Raw genomic sequence first — 18,316 nt, 5'->3', positions numbered from 1 at the left:
GGCCTACCCAAACTCTGCTCGACCAAGCCATAGTAACTGAACCATGGGTATACAACAATAAAACAACAATTTAAAAAGATGTGGTTGTCAAATTTAGTTTCTTTCTTTGTGGAACAATATAAATTACTAGTGACAGAAAGCAAAATTTTCAGGAAAATATATGGACCTAAATGCCAAGAGGCATAGGCAATTTAGGATATTACACAGCAAGGAGCTTTGTACATATTTTCATGATTTCACAGCGGTTAGTATCCAGAAGTAACAAAGCCCCTATCTTCAGGCAGATTTCTGTAAGATATTAGTTTCCTTCTACATGACAATAAGATTTCTTAACCCAGAAGAAGCTCCATGACTTTCTATTACCTACTGCTGTTAGGACAGTAAGATTAATGTAGTTACAGTCTGCTGGACATGTGGTTTAGTGGAGGGACATACAGACTTTTGGAGGGGGAAACCTCTCAGAAAGTGGTCACTTGGAAGGCAAATGGATTAGAAGAATGGGAGCTGCACGGACCTGGCTTAGTATTGCTTCCAATGGCAAACATTAATGTTGGAAGTACTTGACTTTAACATTCTTCTGTCACAGTCATTCAGTTTACATTCAGATATAAGTTTTACATTCTCTAACAAATCTGAATATGGTGACAGAGTATGTTAGTTTTAGCTTATACCGTCTAAGGACACATATACTTATCACTGTCATTTATACTGCCAAGACATGTTTTGACTACCATCAGTGGTCACAAACATAAACTACATTCAATTATCAGCTTTACATCATGGTAATGGGTCTAAGTTACCTAATCTGATGTACAGTTTCAGCACTTGCCTGCCGGGACTGCGGAAAGCTATGGAAAACCTCCATCAGGATTATCAATGTCCTACTCAAGTTTCAAACTGGTCATCTCTCTGATACATACCAGAAGCACTGCTGCTTGAGCAAACTTGCTCAGTGCAGGGCACTGTTAGTTTTGTACACATGTATTACAGTCTCAAATGCAACATTTGTCCTTGTCTCATATCTCACATCTCTTTGTGACATGTTTCAGCTGTACAAAGCCATCATGATGTATATATCAATTTTGCCAACACTGTTTCATTGTGTAAGTTATATTTTTTTAATGTAACTTGATGTTAACTTGTGAACACTGTTATATTTTTTGTTTATAATTCACTAAAATGTTCATTAAAAATATGTTCACTAAGACACTGCCCATCAACTGGCATTGCAAACAGAAGAAAACTTCTTGGTAATTGTGTCTCTTTCCATCGTCAGGTGAGAAGGTCGACAGACTAGATAAATCTAACAGATCCAACTGAATAGGTAACTCAGCACCTTTCACCTGAGAATGAAAGATCCAACTCACAAAACATTATGTTCTGTTGAGAATACATGATGATGGGCAAAGTCCAAAAATCTGAAATCCCAATTGTAATACAATGTTGTACAACCCTTTAAAACTGATCTAACATTGCAGTGTCACTGTCCCACAAAAAGAGTAACTAATTTAATACAAAACAAAGGGAATAAAGAGATGTAAACTATGATGCACAAAATACTGCAGAAATACATGTTATTTTTAAACAAAGTCTAATGAAAGTCTAACTTTCATCAACTTTGTTTATGAGCTCGACAGCATTAAAACAATCACTCAGCTTACCTGTTTCTGAGTTAAATGTAACAAGGTTCGTTTGTATGATATCACATCTGTTTCTGCAACCTGCCATATGGTTTGGCCATTTATGGTTCCAACTTTATGTTTCTTTGTAATTATCACAAGATATGGCCCAGCCAATAACTGAAGAGTACCTACTATCCCACATATTGGCTTAGTGCTGGAAGCTTGGGGGATCTGACTGTGATTCACTGGAAGAGAACACAATGAAATCAACAGGATGCAATGGTGAACAAGATCATTTATGTCCAAATAACAGTTTGCATTCTTCTGGGTTTCTGGACTTACCTAACAACACTGTGTTCACTGCACAGATTAAGTGGTTAGATGATTTACAAATGACAAGCACCCACCATTTTGAACTCAGCCTATAGCAATTTATACATTTAGCACAAAAGTACCGCCTTTTTCCTTCACTGAACTATGTATGTCCTTACACCCAGTTAGTGAGAATACACATATGAAAAGGGTACAAACATGGACACCGAAAAAGAAACATAACATGGAATGAAGAGAGAGTTTTATTCTCAAACAAACACAATTTAATGTGAACAATGATATGCAGCATCATTGTAATCACACACACTAGTGCAGTGAGAGGATTTTCAAAACATTAACAATTGCCTGAAGAAGGTCAATTAGGGCTGAAACATTTAGCAAATTAAAGAGATTTTAATGTTATTTTAAATGAAAGACAGATTGTGAACAGTTTTAAATTGCATAAAAGATGGAGGTTAATGAGTGAATGGCCTGCTAGTATCTAGTGGGAAAATTATGGAAAGGAATAAAAAGTTCTCAATGTTGTATCTCGAAGGATAGTGATGGGATGTACTTGTAGACCGAGCCAAAGTCTTGTGGACTGGGATCGTTGGAGCACTTAAGAATCGAAATTCAAGTCTTCGGAAGTCGGTTTTCAGGTTAATAGAATGATGTATTGAATCAAATGCTTACACAAGGTTACATTAGGAATATTAATTATAGTTACTTGATAAATGAACAAAAGGATGTGAGTGCACCATGCACCAACGCGATAGGATTCGGCAGGTAGTGAGAGGTATCCTCCAGGGAGGTGCTGAGTGTACTACTCGATGATGCCGCACTGAAGTTCAGTAATAACACAAAATAGTGATTAAACTGGCGAGGAGTCCGACCGAAGTGAACAAGTCAAAAGTTTAGCGTGGTGTCCGCCGTGGCTGGCAAAGCCTGAGTTTTTAAAGGGATTCGAACCCTGAACTTGGTGCTTGGACACCCAGAGACACGCCTATTGAGGGCGGAGTCAGATTCAGGATCGACATTTGATTCGTCGTCCTTAAAGAATAGTTTGACCATTCAGACGTATGGAGCACTGGATTGTCATAGGAATTCTAAATGAGGATTCCAATTAAAATGATTTTTGAAATCACGAGGGGAGAACATCTGCAGGAAGTGCCCATAAGCACGTCTCTCCCCAAAAGGGTGAACCTCTTATTTTGTATTCACTCAGAATTTCGGGGTCTAGACTACCCCATACAGGAAACGGACAACTTAATAAACAAGTAGGATAGCTCGTGGTACATGGTACAAAATTATGCGGGGGTTGAATACATATTACATCAAGCACTGCTGTTAAAGGGAATGAGGAGTGAGGTGGTGTGGAACATCACTACACTACCTAATCTTGTTAGGGTCACTATATATTCTAATCCTCTCAGGATGTGGGGAAAGTGGATGATCCATTATTACTCTCAACAAAACATAATTTCTTTTGTCTGCAAAGGCAAAACTGTCAGGACTAAAAAGAATATACAGAAGAGAATCTCATTTTGGAGACTGACTCTGATGAAGCAATCTCATCTGTCTGCAAAAGAGAGAGAGAAAAGAGTATCTGGGTGATATCAATAATGCAAACAGAACCCCAAGTAATAAAATTTTGTCAAAACCACAAATTCTTAGGAATTCTGGCAGTATTCAATATATCATTGGAAGTCTCAGCAGAGTCATGATATATGAAGTGCCATCAGAAAGTTCCCCAACTAGGTCAAAAAAGAAATGCTGGCTTAACTTACTCAATTTTGGCTGCCATCTCCTTCAAAATAGTCTCCTTGGGAACGTATATAACGCGATCCCATTGTTTTTCCCATGCTTCAAAAGCACCATGGAGGTCATTTTCCTTAGTGAGTACTGCTAGCAATTCCCTTTGGTTGTCAGACACAGTTTCAAACTGTTGTCCCTTTTGTTTCATTTTCAAGTTGGGAAACAAAGTGAAATCACTAGGGCCTAAGTCCGGTGAGTAGGAAGGGTGGGGAATGATAACCATGTTGTTAGTCACAAACTCTGTGGTTTTCAGGAATGTGTGATAGGATGTGTTGTGATGAAGGAGCCAGCTGTGGATGAACCAAAGTTCTGGTCTTTTTCAATGAACATCTTATCTCAAGCATCTCAAAATGTGGTTGAGCCAAAGTTCCAATCTTTTTCAATGAACATTTTACTTCAAGTGTCTCAAAATGTCATAGTGAAGTCAGAGTTGAGCGTAATGTTTGAAGGAACAAATTCACGGTGAACAATCCCCTTGACATCGAAAAGAACAATAAGAATGCTCTTTGTTGAACTCCGGACATGCGGCGCCTTTTCTGCTCTTGCTGATTGTGGGCTCTTCCACTGTGACAACTGTTGCTTTGTTACTGGATCATGACTGTAAATCCTATTTTTGTCACCAATTATGATCCTAGAGATGAAAGCTAGTTCTTCATTAGCCTTCTCTCATACCTCGAGACACACATTTATGTGCCGCTGCTTTTGATCATTTGTCAAGAGTCAGGGAACAGACTTTGTGGCAGTGTGGCACATGTTCAGATTTTCTGTTAAGATCTCCTGGTGACTCCAAAACTGGTCCAAGTTGTGTCTATGAGCTCATGGATTGTTTGGTGACAGTCTTTGTAGATGAGTTCTTGAATTTTTTCATGTCATCTTCAGCTCACACTTGAAATGCCTTGAAACGTCAATGCCATTCAAAAACCGCTGTCTGGTTTAAAAAAATGTTCTCCATATTCCTCATGAAGAATTTCAAGGGTTTCATTAGCTGACTTACCGATCTTCATGAAAAACTTGATGTAGAAACGTTGCTCAATTTTGCCATCCACTGCAGCAAAATGAAACAAGAAGTCGAAAACAGGCTCATATAAAAAGAGTGTGCGCTCACAGCGCTATGTCACATGGCAGCCTGATGCAATAGGCTTGCAGAAGTGTGACCTTGGCCTCCCCTCTCATCTTCTTTCATCGAGGCAGTTAACAATAACAGTCCAGGAACTTTCCCATATATCTCATAAGATGCACCCCACACAATGTCTTCATATTTACATTAAATAGTCTTTTGACTATACTCTGATGATGTGACTAAACTCAATACTATAAGCACAATCAATATTTAGGCATATCTCTCATGGAAGTCATACGGTCATAACTTCTTATGAAGGGTTTACAGGATACACATTTTCTCAATTGGTTTCAACAATAATATTGGAACACATTAGTGACACATTCAAAGATTACAGGTCCATTCTTCAACATTTCTATACCTCATTTTACAGAAGTATGGCAAAATGCAACCAGTTTCTTCATCGACTGGGATTTCTACATGAATCAATGAACCATACTGTCATGTATAGGGTGGTATGCGTGACGAGAATGACGGGTTCTAGTTCAAATGGTTGGATTTATTGGCACTTCGGTTCCAACCTCTCTTAATCACACTTTAAATACAGGCAGTATGCATGAACAGCAGCACAGCATGCATACAAACCACACCATTAATAACAAGAACACACCACCGAGGGATAGACGACAATTCCTCTACTAAGGAAGATTCAACCAACCCACACTGGTTCACGAATAAAATTCTTATCTTAAAATAAGTTTATACACACACTCATAAACATAATTTTAATGTAAGGAAGGCTGCTGTGGTGAAACAAATTGAATTTTTTATATAAAATACAGTGGGAAATTTTTAATTATCCGTTAGGGAAGTGATTGCAACTACGCCACTTCTAAGTAATACAATTCAAAAACATTACCAAAAAAAAAAAATTCTACATCAACGTTTATACGACAAAAATAAACAACTACATATAGTGGGCATCATAAATGTTTTAAGTGTTTCTACTCTTAAAAACTTTTACGTGTTAGTGGATTCCTGATCGTAGAAGCATACCTCTGATGATGATAAAGACCTTTTATTTCTACTCATGTTTATATTTAAATATCTTTCCCTCTCATATTTATTGTAAATAGAAACCATTAATGTAGCATTAACATTTTCTATCATAGTGCAGACTATTTTATTCAAAACATGATTTTTCACTATTTCATTGGGGAAAAAAGAGAAAGAGAGAGAGTGTGTGTGTGCATGCGTGCATATGCAGGGGAAAGCGGAGAAGGGGACACTTTCTTGAGGCCAATGGAATATGTCACAGGATTTTTTTTTTAAAAATGACATATTTTTTTCAATGACATCTCATTTCAGTTTAATTGTTTCTTGCATCCTGTTGTGTATTTAATCAATATTAGAGTCAATTTTACCGACTACACAACACGTTTTTATTATTATCACACTACATGTTTCGACCTCAAGAGGTCATCCTCAGGTGTACGAACAACTGTATAATTACACGCAATCACATTCGTTTTTCCACTTATTCAACCCTGTATCTTATTCAGGCTTATGCTCAATGATATATCAAGCTCTTCTTATAAAATACAAGTTAAAATATTATTCCAAAAGTTAAAATTTAAAATTTTTAAATTTTGTGAATCGAAGTTCGACTCAGATCACTGGTTATACTTTCACTTTCACTTGTTTTTCAGTCACTTCCTACTTACGCTTGCCACTGCGTCCAGTTCACTTCAACTAGTTTAATTACTACCACTGGTTAAAGTTCAACTTTATTACATTGGTTGTACTTTCACTTTTTTTGGAGGTCTCACTGTTCTTCCGCGTCCTCTGATGCTGCTGGATCTGTTACGATCCTTGTTGTGATGGCTACTGATGTGTCTTGCTTGTTCGGTTGGTTCCTGTAGTAGGGTATTAGTGGTGGGGGTTGCGGGTAGGGGTGGTGTTCTGAGAAGATAAGTAGGTGGTTTTGGGATATATCAGATGCAAGAAATATAATATATCCCAAAACCACCTACTTATCTTCTCAGAACACCACCCCTACCCGCAACCCCCTCCCCCCACCACCACTAATACCCTACTACAGGAACTCTAATACAGGAAATTGACTCTAATATTAATCTCATTTCAGTATTTGCAATAATAACAAATATAAACATGAATTTTAAAAACGACTCTTTTGAAATCCATGATTATTTGTAAAATGATTAGATGAAATGATGTTCTGATGATGTGTTNAAAAAAAAATCTTTAAAAATACATTGCCGCGGTTGAGCCGCAAAGCGGTTAAACAGCGCGCGGATAATCGAGAGTCTACTGTACTTTTTTTTTAATGATAATATCTCTCCTTAAAAAAATGATGGTGTGCCCTGACAATTCTAGCACCTTGTTCAGTGTGCTGTGAATTGAAAAAGGCTTAAAATCTCTGCTTATATGCCAGCTGGCACTGGAATGACTGAATAGAATAATGATTTTTGTCTGGAAGGGCTGAGGATAACAACAAAAAAAACCTCAGTCAGAATGTCTTCAGACCTGGCTGAGATTTTACCCAGGAACCCCTTAGAATATAAGCATACAGTTTTACCTCTAAACTACCAAATTCAGTGATTCAAGCCTTCATCCTGATAATTCTACTAGGTCATGGAACTTCTCTCGCATGTGGAAATGACAAAAGCACTTCCAAAATCATCATCATCATATTTAAAAACACTACGGTTCATGAACCTGCTACATGGTTTGTAGCCCAGGTGAATATACTGAATGTCAAAGGTAGGAAAGAATGGGAGTGCAGGCTTATGGCCATGTTGGACTGTATGGAATGGACAAAAACACAGTGGCTGTAAGGTAAAAGTAAAGTTGTCCCTGTGTTTAATTAGATAAGCACTATGCCATGAAGACACATGGGGGAGTGGAGGTATAGCTCCATCTTCCTTGACCTTGGTGCTATATGGAAGTGAGTGGTCAGCTTCACTCACAAGCCACTTCACTACCAGTACCAATTGGATTTGAGGCTGGGTGGGCCCCAAACAAATCACAAAGATAAAAGACTGACTTGTAGGGAAAGCAGAACAAGAAAACTACATCATACAGATAAATTATATACCGCAGAGCTACACTCCCTCATATACAGCACACTCAGTTTTGTAAATGCAACAACAGAAGACCACTGTGAGAATTGAGAACAATGTTCATTGTAGTCTCTGAACATAACTGATGAAAATATATAGCAACATTATAATTTTTTTCAGAATCTCTCACAGACACACACACAACAGCTGTATGATGAAACTACTTAGTTTTGGAATGTTGTTTTTACACCCTAGTTCATGATTTACATGTGCTTATGACACGTTTCAGGTACATACAACCACCTTTAAGTATATGCCTCGCACCGATTGTTTCACTGCAGACGTGTCCCTTTTGAGTACATGACAATATAAAATATGAAAGTCTGAAAGTTCTATGTCCAAGGTGGACTTTGTTAATAAAAATTAAATCGTTTATAAAAACTGTGTAAGACGTAGTTTTGTCTATTCTTCATTCGCCCTTCATTGCTGCTGATTCAACTAATGAAACAAGATGCTGAAATGCAATATTACGAATAGCATTCACACCAACAGTATATACAGATATACGAATATACCAACTGTTAAGCTTAAGTTGCTTTTTTCCAATGCATATACAAATTAAAAAAAAAAACTGTTTAATAAGCAATCTTATACGGAATACAGCCAACTATTTGACTTGTATACATATACATGTAACCTTCAACTAATGTAACAGGATCCTGAAAATCATCCCGCATCAACCTCTAATACTAAAAATAAGAATATGTAATTGACTTTCGATATGTTGTGATTTACGAATTACGAATTATAATAACAAGACTATCAACGGCAACATTTTGCCGGTAACCAACCTTACATATTATACTCGAAAAAAGAAAACACAGACCTTGCAAAGAAATTTCCTGACTCACTCGATCTATAACCAGTAACTCCTTTCCACCACTAAGTGCTTCGATATAAAATTTCTCAGGCGTAATGTACCTAAAATTAAAAAATGGCATAATAAGTCAGATTCTGATTGTTTTGGATCCATTATAACTCCTGAATTAAAATGCGCCATTACTTACAATATAAAATCGCAGTGCAATTCTGCAATAGCAGACATAATTACAACTACAGATAACACACTTATAACCTCTACTCGACAACCCATCAGGCATACCAAATTCTGAAAATGCCAAATGCAGGGAAATTTCTGTCGCCCATTGACACATTAGCACAGAAAAGTCGTGCCGTGGTGAGGGTACTTCGGTGTTTAGTAATCCGTGCTGCTGGCTGTGGTCCCCACCCCGGTCCCAACCCCAACGGACCTTACCTGTCCATACTATGATGACGATGACCATGACGAACATGACCTTCTAGATTTCTAGATGTTCTAGATCGTCTAGATAGTGTGGTACCGTCAACATCTCAGAACCCTATGGGCCTTCACAGCCTGGTACAGGGATAGCTTTACTTTTTTTTTAATGATATTCATTATTTTGAAGATATCTGAAGACGACGAAGTCGGCCGAGGTGTTCTGTAGTAGCAGATTGTAGTTAAGTGCGAAGTCATGGACGCAGACACGGCGAGTACGACTACTTCTATTGATGACAAAACTGAAGATTTCTGTGAAAATCCTACACGAGACATTCTTGCAGAGGGTTTGATGTGCCTACTGAAGCCGACAATAGATCAATTAGATGAAAGAGTACGAGCCACACGGTAATCTGATAATTTCAGTTATATTTATAGCTTAGATTTGTTACATAACCTGCACTGAAGTAATTCTAGATAAGCTTGGTCAATCCACCGTGTCATTTTGTGCATCATACGTGGGTATGAAGAATATCAGAATTATAAAGTGTACGTTGGTGGTTTAATGTTAGTATTTCTTTTGTCGGATTGACATTACGAAGTTCGTGAATTTTGTGTGATGGTTAACCTGAACTGAATTTCATGCATAAATAAGTGTCATACTTAGATGTTGATGGATGGCCACCTCATTCATTATACTCAACTTATGTTAGGCCATGTAACAATCTAAATATTATTTCATGGCTACATGCTTCATCCTCAAGTGCTGCTTGTAATATTTCATGTTTCCAGAGTTGTTTTCCCAAGATTCATGGAAAGCTTAGTCCATAAACGTTGTTCTGTAAGATGTACCATCTTAAATTGTGATACAATTCTTAACCATACCCTTTTGTATGACAAGCAACTGAATACAAATATTACAGTGGAATTGCATATTCAGTTGATTCATTCATTCATATATTTTTCGTTCCATGGATCCACAATACAAGTGAGATATAGGACATGTCCGTACAGTGATTATTCTTAAAATTAATAGAGCAAGAACTAACCACATAAATAAAAAAAAAAGTATAAAATACAAATACAAAAACAGAAACAAATCAAAAACAAAACATGTAGAATCAAATAGATTCCAGTCATATAAGTTAATTTTGATGAAAGATGCAGTTTAAATTTAGACAATGTCAGTTTGAACATATCACAGAAATTGCTTAAATGACTAGACTAATACTAATAAAAAACAGGATGATCCACAGGTGATTCTAGTGAATGCATAATCATTAACTTATAATGATTTATATTGGAAATATTCTTCCATAAAATAAAAATGGTGAAGATAAAGAAAATGCTTTAAACAAATTTTGAACTTCTTAGGGTTGAGTGACTCTTCTTTTATATAAGAAGGAAGATTATTATAAATTTTTATGCCCGTATAATACACTCCCTTTTGATATACCGTAAAATTTGCTATGGGTTGATAGAAATTTGTAATATGTCTTGTATTTATATTATGATTTAGTGAATTTGGAATAAAGAGACTTTTATTATTAACCACAAAGAGCATGAGTGAAAAAATATACTGTGAAGCCAAAGGCAAAATTTCCAATTTCCGAAAGAGATCTCTACATGAAACTCTACTATTACAGCCGATCATAATTCTAATTATCTTCTTCTGCATTCTAAATACTTTTATACTATGAGGCGAGACTCCCCAAAAGCAAAGACCATAGTTCATAACAGAGCCAAAATAAGAGTAGTAAATTGTTTTCAAAGTTTTTAGAGGCAAGTATGGTTTAATACTTCTCATCATATAACATGCTGAGGTAAGTTTTGGGATTATACATTCCACATGTGAACTCCAGTTGAGTGTATCCATTATGTTTATACCAAGAAACTTTATATTTGACACAGTGGTTACTGGACGATTGTTACAAACAATATCTACGTCGGTTGTGAGTTTATTTTTGGTTTTAAACTGAATACTATGAGTTTTATTAATATTTATTGAAAGCAAATTTGTCCTAAACCAATTATATAAATGATTAAAAACATTAATCATATTAATATGGAGATTTTCTGAATTTGAACCTTTAATTAGTACACTTGTATCGTCGGCAAACAAAATGGTTATAGCATTATTAATTACAATTTTGGGCAGATCGTTGATATAAATGAGAAACAGCAGCGGGCCCAAAACCGAGTGATATTCAGTGCACAGTGTTCATCTACATTTCTCAAATCATTATGGTGCATGTATATATGTCAGTTGCACAACTTCTTCATAGACATTCATTCATATTCATATTTATTTGCATTCATACTGTTACAACTGCAACACTTGAACAAGTCAACTCACTAAATACATCATTGTTAAAAGCTCTATAATCCTAGAATGTATTAGACTAAAAATAAAACTGTACTTGCCTTACAACATCATTAAAAATTTTGAAAATATAACAATAACTACTACAATTCCCTTTTCTTCTCTTTTTTTGTTAATTAAAAAAAAACCTTGCTATGCTTCCTCATGTCCCTGTTGAAGAAACTCATTCAATGTATAGAAAGAACGATCAAATAAAAATAATTTTAATTTATGTTTAAATAGTAGTTACTATAGGATTCTGACGATGGTGTATAACACACTGATATGTTGGGTTTTTGGACTTTATCCATCCTGGTTTTTAAGATAACAAATAAAAACACGACGTTTCGGAAACTGGATCTGTTTCCGTCCTCAGGTGAAGGAAAACACCTATTCAGTTGGGTCTGTTAGAAAGAGCTAGCCTCAATCACTGGTTGGTCCTGTTTAAATAGTACTTAAATGAACTGATAATTCTATTTGCTTATTTAATAAACTTTGCACATTATGATGTAAAATTACAATGCTTTGTTCCTTTAGGTTCGACCAAACTCCACTTTCACCTTTTTGGTTAGTTATGGTTTGTTTAGTTCTGTCCATAAAAAATCTGCGCTTCTTTTTATTGGTGCTTTGCGGAGTCGTTTTGTCTGAAGCTCTATCTGCTTGTCCCCCATCACATTAACCCTTCCTTGGTCCTTATTTGCTTGCCCATTATTTTTGATGGCTGCCACATTCAATACATTCATCACCTTTGCTATTTTACCTAAGTTAATAGCTCCACTGCACTCTTCTTCTTTCTATTTCATCTCAATTGGAACTACTTTAATCACATTTAAGATATCTCTTATCACTTCCACCATTTTATCTGCCATGACCTCTTTACCTTTTACATTCAAATGCAAGCCATGTTTTGTATACAATTCCCTACCGTTTCCCACTTCAAGCACTTGTAAATTTGAAAAAGCTTTCTTATATTTCATCAGTTTCCTATTAAACTTTTTTACTGCACTGTTTACACAAGAAGTTTCCTGGAGGTCATGTCTATGAGGTACATTTATTAGTACCAGTCTAGTGTGATTATGTCTACTTACAAAATCTTTCAATTGCCGCAGGCCATTTTCCCCTTCATTTTTAGCTATATCTTGAGTCATTCCCCATATAATACACACATCATTATTAACCATTATTAACCACTTCCATGGTTGTGTTTAACTATATTTTAAATTTTGGAACTTGTATCAGTTTTGGTTCTTTTCTTTTTGATGTTGGCGTGCATTATATCTAACAGTTGGAAATGATGGTATTTGTAGCTGACACTGACACTTGGCTGTTAATGCTTTGTGGGGCTAGGGGAGTTGAAGCAGTGTACTGTCAGAAACAGAAGTTACTTTTCTTTTGTGTTTCAATTTTTTTTTTTAAAGAAATTATTGTGACATGACATCCAGAACCCATGAACCTTAAAATGTGAAAATCCTACATGAGACATATGGCAGAGGGTTTGATGTGCCTACTGAAGCCAACAGTAGATCAATTAGAAGAAAGAGTACAAGCCACCCGGTAATCTGATAATTCCAATTATATTTATTGCTCAGATCTGTTACATAACCTGCACTGAAGTAATTCTAGATAAGCTTGGTCAAAACTCCGTGTCTTTTTGTGCATCATGCGTGGGTATGAAGAATATTCAAATTATAAAGTGTACGTTTGGTGGTTTAATGTCAGTATTTCTTTTGTCGGATTTGAGGTTCTCTTAGTGATCCTCCAGTAGGAGTTGACAGACGTTTTGGAGCAGCCGTGTCAAACATGCGGCCCCCATAGCCACAAAGTGCGGCCCCTCAACTTTTAGAGCTAACTGATATTAAAATCAATATTAAAATTTTAGTAGAAATATTTTTTGTGAAGACAATTTTCCAGCAGACCAGAAGACAAGAAGTCTCATGCAGACATAAATTAGCAGGCTGCAGGAAATTCAATGTTTTGCTATTTCTAACATAATTTCTTGTGTAATCTCTCTTTTTTCATATTGAAAAGCTTTTTGATACTTGTCAAAAATGGCATTCTCTTGCTTTTTAAAACTGTAAGATATGTGACTTTAAGTAATTATATTGAAATTATTCCTAAATAATAAATAGAATTAAATTTCCTTGTATCAAAATCTAATGTATATTTCTATTTTGAAGTGCGGCCCTTGACTGTTATTTATAGGGCTGAGGTGGCCCTCTGTACAATTTGAGTTTGACATGCCTGTTTTGGAGGAAGGTATTGAACTTCTGCCCATCTGTATGGAGTCACAACTCAAAAGAGGGCACTGTTTAGATATTTATTTATTTATTTATGTTGTAGGAAATATGTGAGAATGTTTGGTCATAAGGCATAGGAAGATATGAACAAATTATACAGTAGACTCAGTAAACTTATAAACCAAACTTAAATTAGTTACACCCTACACATACACAACCCAGTTTTGATGGACATGAGTTTAAATATTATTGGTGATTAGTGTGCTTAATTCACTTTTTTTTTAATTGTAGAAGTAATAAGTAAAATGCAAACATGTATAACATTTCCAGATTCATCAACGGAATAAAGGCATGACCTAAAAGACATTCTTTTAATATTAAGTTAAATTGTGTTTTATTAGAGATCAGCATTATTTTTAACTTTATAGTCTGACCTGAACGGGATTTCCTCAGAAGTTAGTGGCTCTAGATGATGTCTGGAGTTAGGTGATTTTATGTAATGTCCTGCAGGCAAATGCCTTGTATTGTAATTACACAGTTCTTATTGAATCTCTTTTCTTTATTTGACAGAATCAGCCAAGTAGAGTTGAAGCAACAAATAGAAGTTCTTTCTGAAGAGCTGAAGAAGATTTCAGAATCCCAAGAATGTATTTTTGATATTGATGTGTATGTCAGGAAACTTGTAAATGCAAAGTTGAAAGTAACTGTTGTCAGCAATATATTGCAGGCTGTACAGGTAAAGTTGACAACTTCTGGATGCAGGGGTTTTAAAATTATGCCAAGTACTAGTCAGCAAACTAAAATTCATTCACCATCCTAAGACATTCAGTTCATTGCCAAATTTTTCAAACAGGCTCTATTATTTTTTTTAGATTTTTTTTATTGTTAGATATAGCAAGGATTTTATTGTGTATTTTTAAAAATTCTGAATTTGTCATTTTAAATAAATATGGAAATATTTTTTTAGTTTCTTGTATAAAATAGTTTATTTTAAAACATGTGAAAGTGTAGGAATGTAACTAATTAATGCAAAAACAAATAACTTTAGAATTAAATGATTGAAGAAGTTTCTTGTGGGGATCATAAAATAGTGAAACATTTTGGGGCCTTTTGTTCCCACTGAAATTTTTGAGGTAAAATATAAATAAATATGCATATAACTTTAATTGTTAGGTGTATTTGACATACAGGAGTCTTACATCATGTAGAAGAATGGCACATGTGGCTAGTAAATACAGAGGGGTCCAAGAAAAATGTACTCACTCTTTGATAGTCAATATCTTTGGAACAAAATGACATGTAGTTACAACTCTTGCACGGGGGGGGGGAGTCATTGTATGTGTTCAAAGTGACCACCATCAGCGGCTAAACAGCTTCGATGCTGCCGAACTGCTGAGCGAACTACGGCTGTCAGTGTATCCGGTGTGATGGCTGCACACGACACTTCGATGGTTTTTCATAGCGCGTTCAGTGTATCTGGCTTTTGGCGATAAACTTCATCCTTCAAGGTTCCGCATAGGTAGAAGTCAACAGGTGTTAGGTCTGGAGACCATGGTGGTGGAGGGGAGTTGAAGCAGTGTTCTGTCAGAAACAGAAGTTACTTTTCTTTTGTGTTTCAGTTCTTTTTTTGAGAAATTATTGTGACATGACATCCAGAACCCATGAACTTTAAAATGTGGGGACCATAAATGTGTCAGACCCATTTGTTAACTAAGTAGCAAAAATAGGAATCCCTAGTGGCCCCAACAGTCAAGATGCTGGTGACCTCAGTGTTGTCTCGGTGGTCTACAACAATGCTATATAAAGGAGATGCTTGCCAGGCTAGTCACTGTTCTCCTTCTCTGAGTCTGCAACCTAGCAGTGCGGTCTGTGATGACAGTACTGAAGACCCAGTCAAGAATGATCTAATGGGCAGTGAAACTGCGAATATTTATGAACTGTTATGATCTGTTGTAAGCGTGGAATCAGAGGCCCGTCAGCAGAAATGATAGTGCTACAGCTAGGCTGACTAATGTCTTTCAAGACAGCAGTGTGACCTGAAGTCCACAGCTCATGAACTTTAGAATGTGGGGACCGTAGAATTATTGGAAAAATGTTCATTTACTAGGCAATGAAAATGCAGATCCCTACCAGCCACTGCAGTCAAGCTGCTGGTGTGCTCAGCATTGCCACAGCAATCCACAGAACTGAGATGTAATGAAACTTGCCAGGGAAGTTGGGTTTCTCATCTGAGTGTGCATCCTAGCAATGAGGTGTGATGACAGAGAACTCAGGGTCCAAGCAAGAATGATCTGACAGGCTGTGGAACTCGTGATCACTTTTAAACAAAGGGAATCGGTGCAAAATATATTCACTTCATACCTGAAGCTCTTATACAGTCATTATCATATGACAGTACCAGGTCAATGGAATTGTTGCCTGGTGTCACCACCTACTGCAAAAGTGACTCACAAATTCCATTCTATTTGACATCAGTTATATTTGTGTTGGATTCTGATTCTTCTCTTTATTTTTGTCTACTTACTAAGAATGGATGACACAAAAAAACTTTTAAATTTCACTGCCATGTTGCCCACCATGTTTTGTTTGTGTTATTTAACAGTGCTTTCAGTAGTTAGACTGTGTGGTATCAAATGGATAGATGAATGAGAAAGGATTTTAATGGAAGTGGTTGAGGCCTAATCAAGGTGCTTTCCTGACATTTGCCTGGCATGTCTGAAGAAAACCACAAAATCTACAATCAGTATAGCTGGTGTCCTAGTCAAGATTCAGACTGACACCACCTGAATAGAAGCATAGAGTATTGTCACGTGTTGCCCACTTCTGACACCAGTGTTGCGTGTTACCTGGTAACCTAATTCTGTTTCACAGGGAATGCAACAAATAATTTTACGTAGGTTTCGGATTCAGCGATTATTTATTGAACCCACACTTTTACACAATTACAAGTACAGTTATTAACCACTAATTCACTGTTACAATCGCTTCTTGCACCACTAATCTCGGTGAAGAGTTCTGTTCCCTTCCCCTGGTGAGAGTTGGCTTTGGCTCTTCTTGGCACTACACTAAGAACTTCATTTGATGGTGAGACTCTTAAGACTCCAACTTATACTGAATACTCAGTCCTCCTGAATAGTGTTCACTGCTCCTTATATAGGCTCAGCACACGCAACATAGAGAACACATTGCTGCTCAGCAACATATATCAGGTATTGTTGTCAGGTGTGTCTGCCTACACCTTGCCTAGCAATAGATGCCCTAGTGTTGCGTGACATCACAACCTAGCGGGGAGGGGTGTTTACCAAGCGTTGTTATGCAATGAACACTCGTTGCTATGGATATTCCTACGCAATGGTCTTAACAATTTCCATTGTTTCATTGCTCAGTGATGGATGACATATAACACGCCACAGTATTATCATTACTCCAGTCCATTTGGTATCCTTTGAGTCTGATATAAGAATTATCTTGCACTGTGAATTTCTTTGGAAATTATGAATTTGTGAGATTTGCCAAGTGTTCTAAAAGACATGGAATTCTGCAAATGATTGTAGTGAAACTATACATTTGTTTTTGATTTTGCTGACAATGTATCATAAAGGCTTGCAGGAAGAAGATGAATATGCATGTTGGCAGTTGGTTATACATGTAGTAATGTTGTAAATATTAATAGTTACTTGGGTTACCAGTTAATGTGCAAGTACCCATTTTTAGCATCTTTCCTTATTTTGAAAAATTAAAAGGCGGTTTATGAGATCACCTTGCTCTCTATGTGTCTGTCTCTCTCTTCCATAATTTTTTGTATTCTTTGCATTCTGTATTGTATCAAAGGAAAGTAGATGATTAATTCTTACCAGAACTTTTTGTATTACTATGGCTTATCTCCTATTGTGATGCTTCTGTGTGGTGTAGGGCACAATTTATCAGTGGAATGGATACTGATTTCTTTTGCTGTTGTGCTAACAGAAGCTTCAGGTTAACAAATTTATATACTCTGTTGCAGGATCGCTTGAATAAAGTTCACCAGCAAATTGCAAAGGAACAGTCCAGGCGAAGAGCACTGTTAGAGCCATCTCCTGTGGCCACTCCCCTTGAAACTACAAATCCTTCCATTCAATAGAAGCATTGCATCTGAACATTTTTCACCATTCTATGGAATAACTTCATGTATAAATGTTTTATAAACTTCCACCATAGTAATTCATTCATTACAGTGAGTTATAAGACTGGGATGTGGTTACGTGTACAAAGATTGTGCTAAGAGATATATCAGATGAGTATGTCAAAAAGAAATTTTATTTTGTTAATTTCTTCTGATACATTTTTAATGAGGAGCTAATGTGCAGTGAGATTCCTTGATACATGCAAGAACCTTTTGTGTAGAATTTGCTGTAATATAAGGGAATGAATTGTACAGTGATGGTGTGGCCAATGAGCAATACAAGCCAAAATTGAGTTCACTTCAGATGCTTCTTGCACAAGAGAGATGTAATTGAGACATTCCTTTTGTTTCATTATGTTTGTTATT

At 36.4% G+C, this 18,316-nt stretch overlaps 2 protein-coding genes across 4 annotated transcripts in view; one reads left to right on the top strand and one right to left on the bottom strand.

Annotated features, from left to right (window-relative positions):
- The window catches only part of LOC111867101 (phosphatidylinositide phosphatase SAC1), a 75,295-nt gene extending 66,258 nt beyond the window's left edge, over positions 1–9,037 (bottom strand). For all 3 annotated transcript variants that reach the window (XM_023856608.1, XM_023856607.2, XM_023856609.2), the window contains exons 1-3: positions 8,960–9,037; positions 8,779–8,873; positions 1,662–1,867 (exon numbers count right to left, since the gene is read on the bottom strand). In XM_023856608.1, the coding sequence (XP_023712376.1) occupies positions 1,662–1,867; positions 8,779–8,873; positions 8,960–8,997 (339 nt within the window). In that variant the 5' untranslated portion in view covers positions 8,998–9,037. The remainder of the gene's footprint in view (positions 1–1,661; positions 1,868–8,778; positions 8,874–8,959) is intronic.
- A 174-nt stretch (positions 9,038–9,211) lies between these two features.
- LOC111867103 (SNAPIN protein homolog) lies at positions 9,212–18,259 on the top strand. Its single transcript, XM_023856612.2, has 3 exons — positions 9,212–9,597; positions 14,359–14,524; positions 17,792–18,259. The coding sequence occupies exons 1-3, from the start codon at positions 9,446–9,448 to the stop codon at positions 17,906–17,908; spliced, it is 435 nt and encodes a 144-aa protein (XP_023712380.1). The 5' UTR covers positions 9,212–9,445; the 3' UTR covers positions 17,909–18,259.
- Positions 18,260–18,316: the final 57 nt, after the last annotated feature.

This window comes from Cryptotermes secundus, unplaced genomic scaffold, assembly GCF_002891405.2.
Source record: "Cryptotermes secundus unplaced genomic scaffold, Csec_1.0 scaffold291, whole genome shotgun sequence".
Classification (NCBI taxonomy): domain Eukaryota; kingdom Metazoa; phylum Arthropoda; class Insecta; order Blattodea; family Kalotermitidae; genus Cryptotermes; species Cryptotermes secundus.
This window is presented reverse-complemented; position numbering and strand designations above follow the sequence as displayed.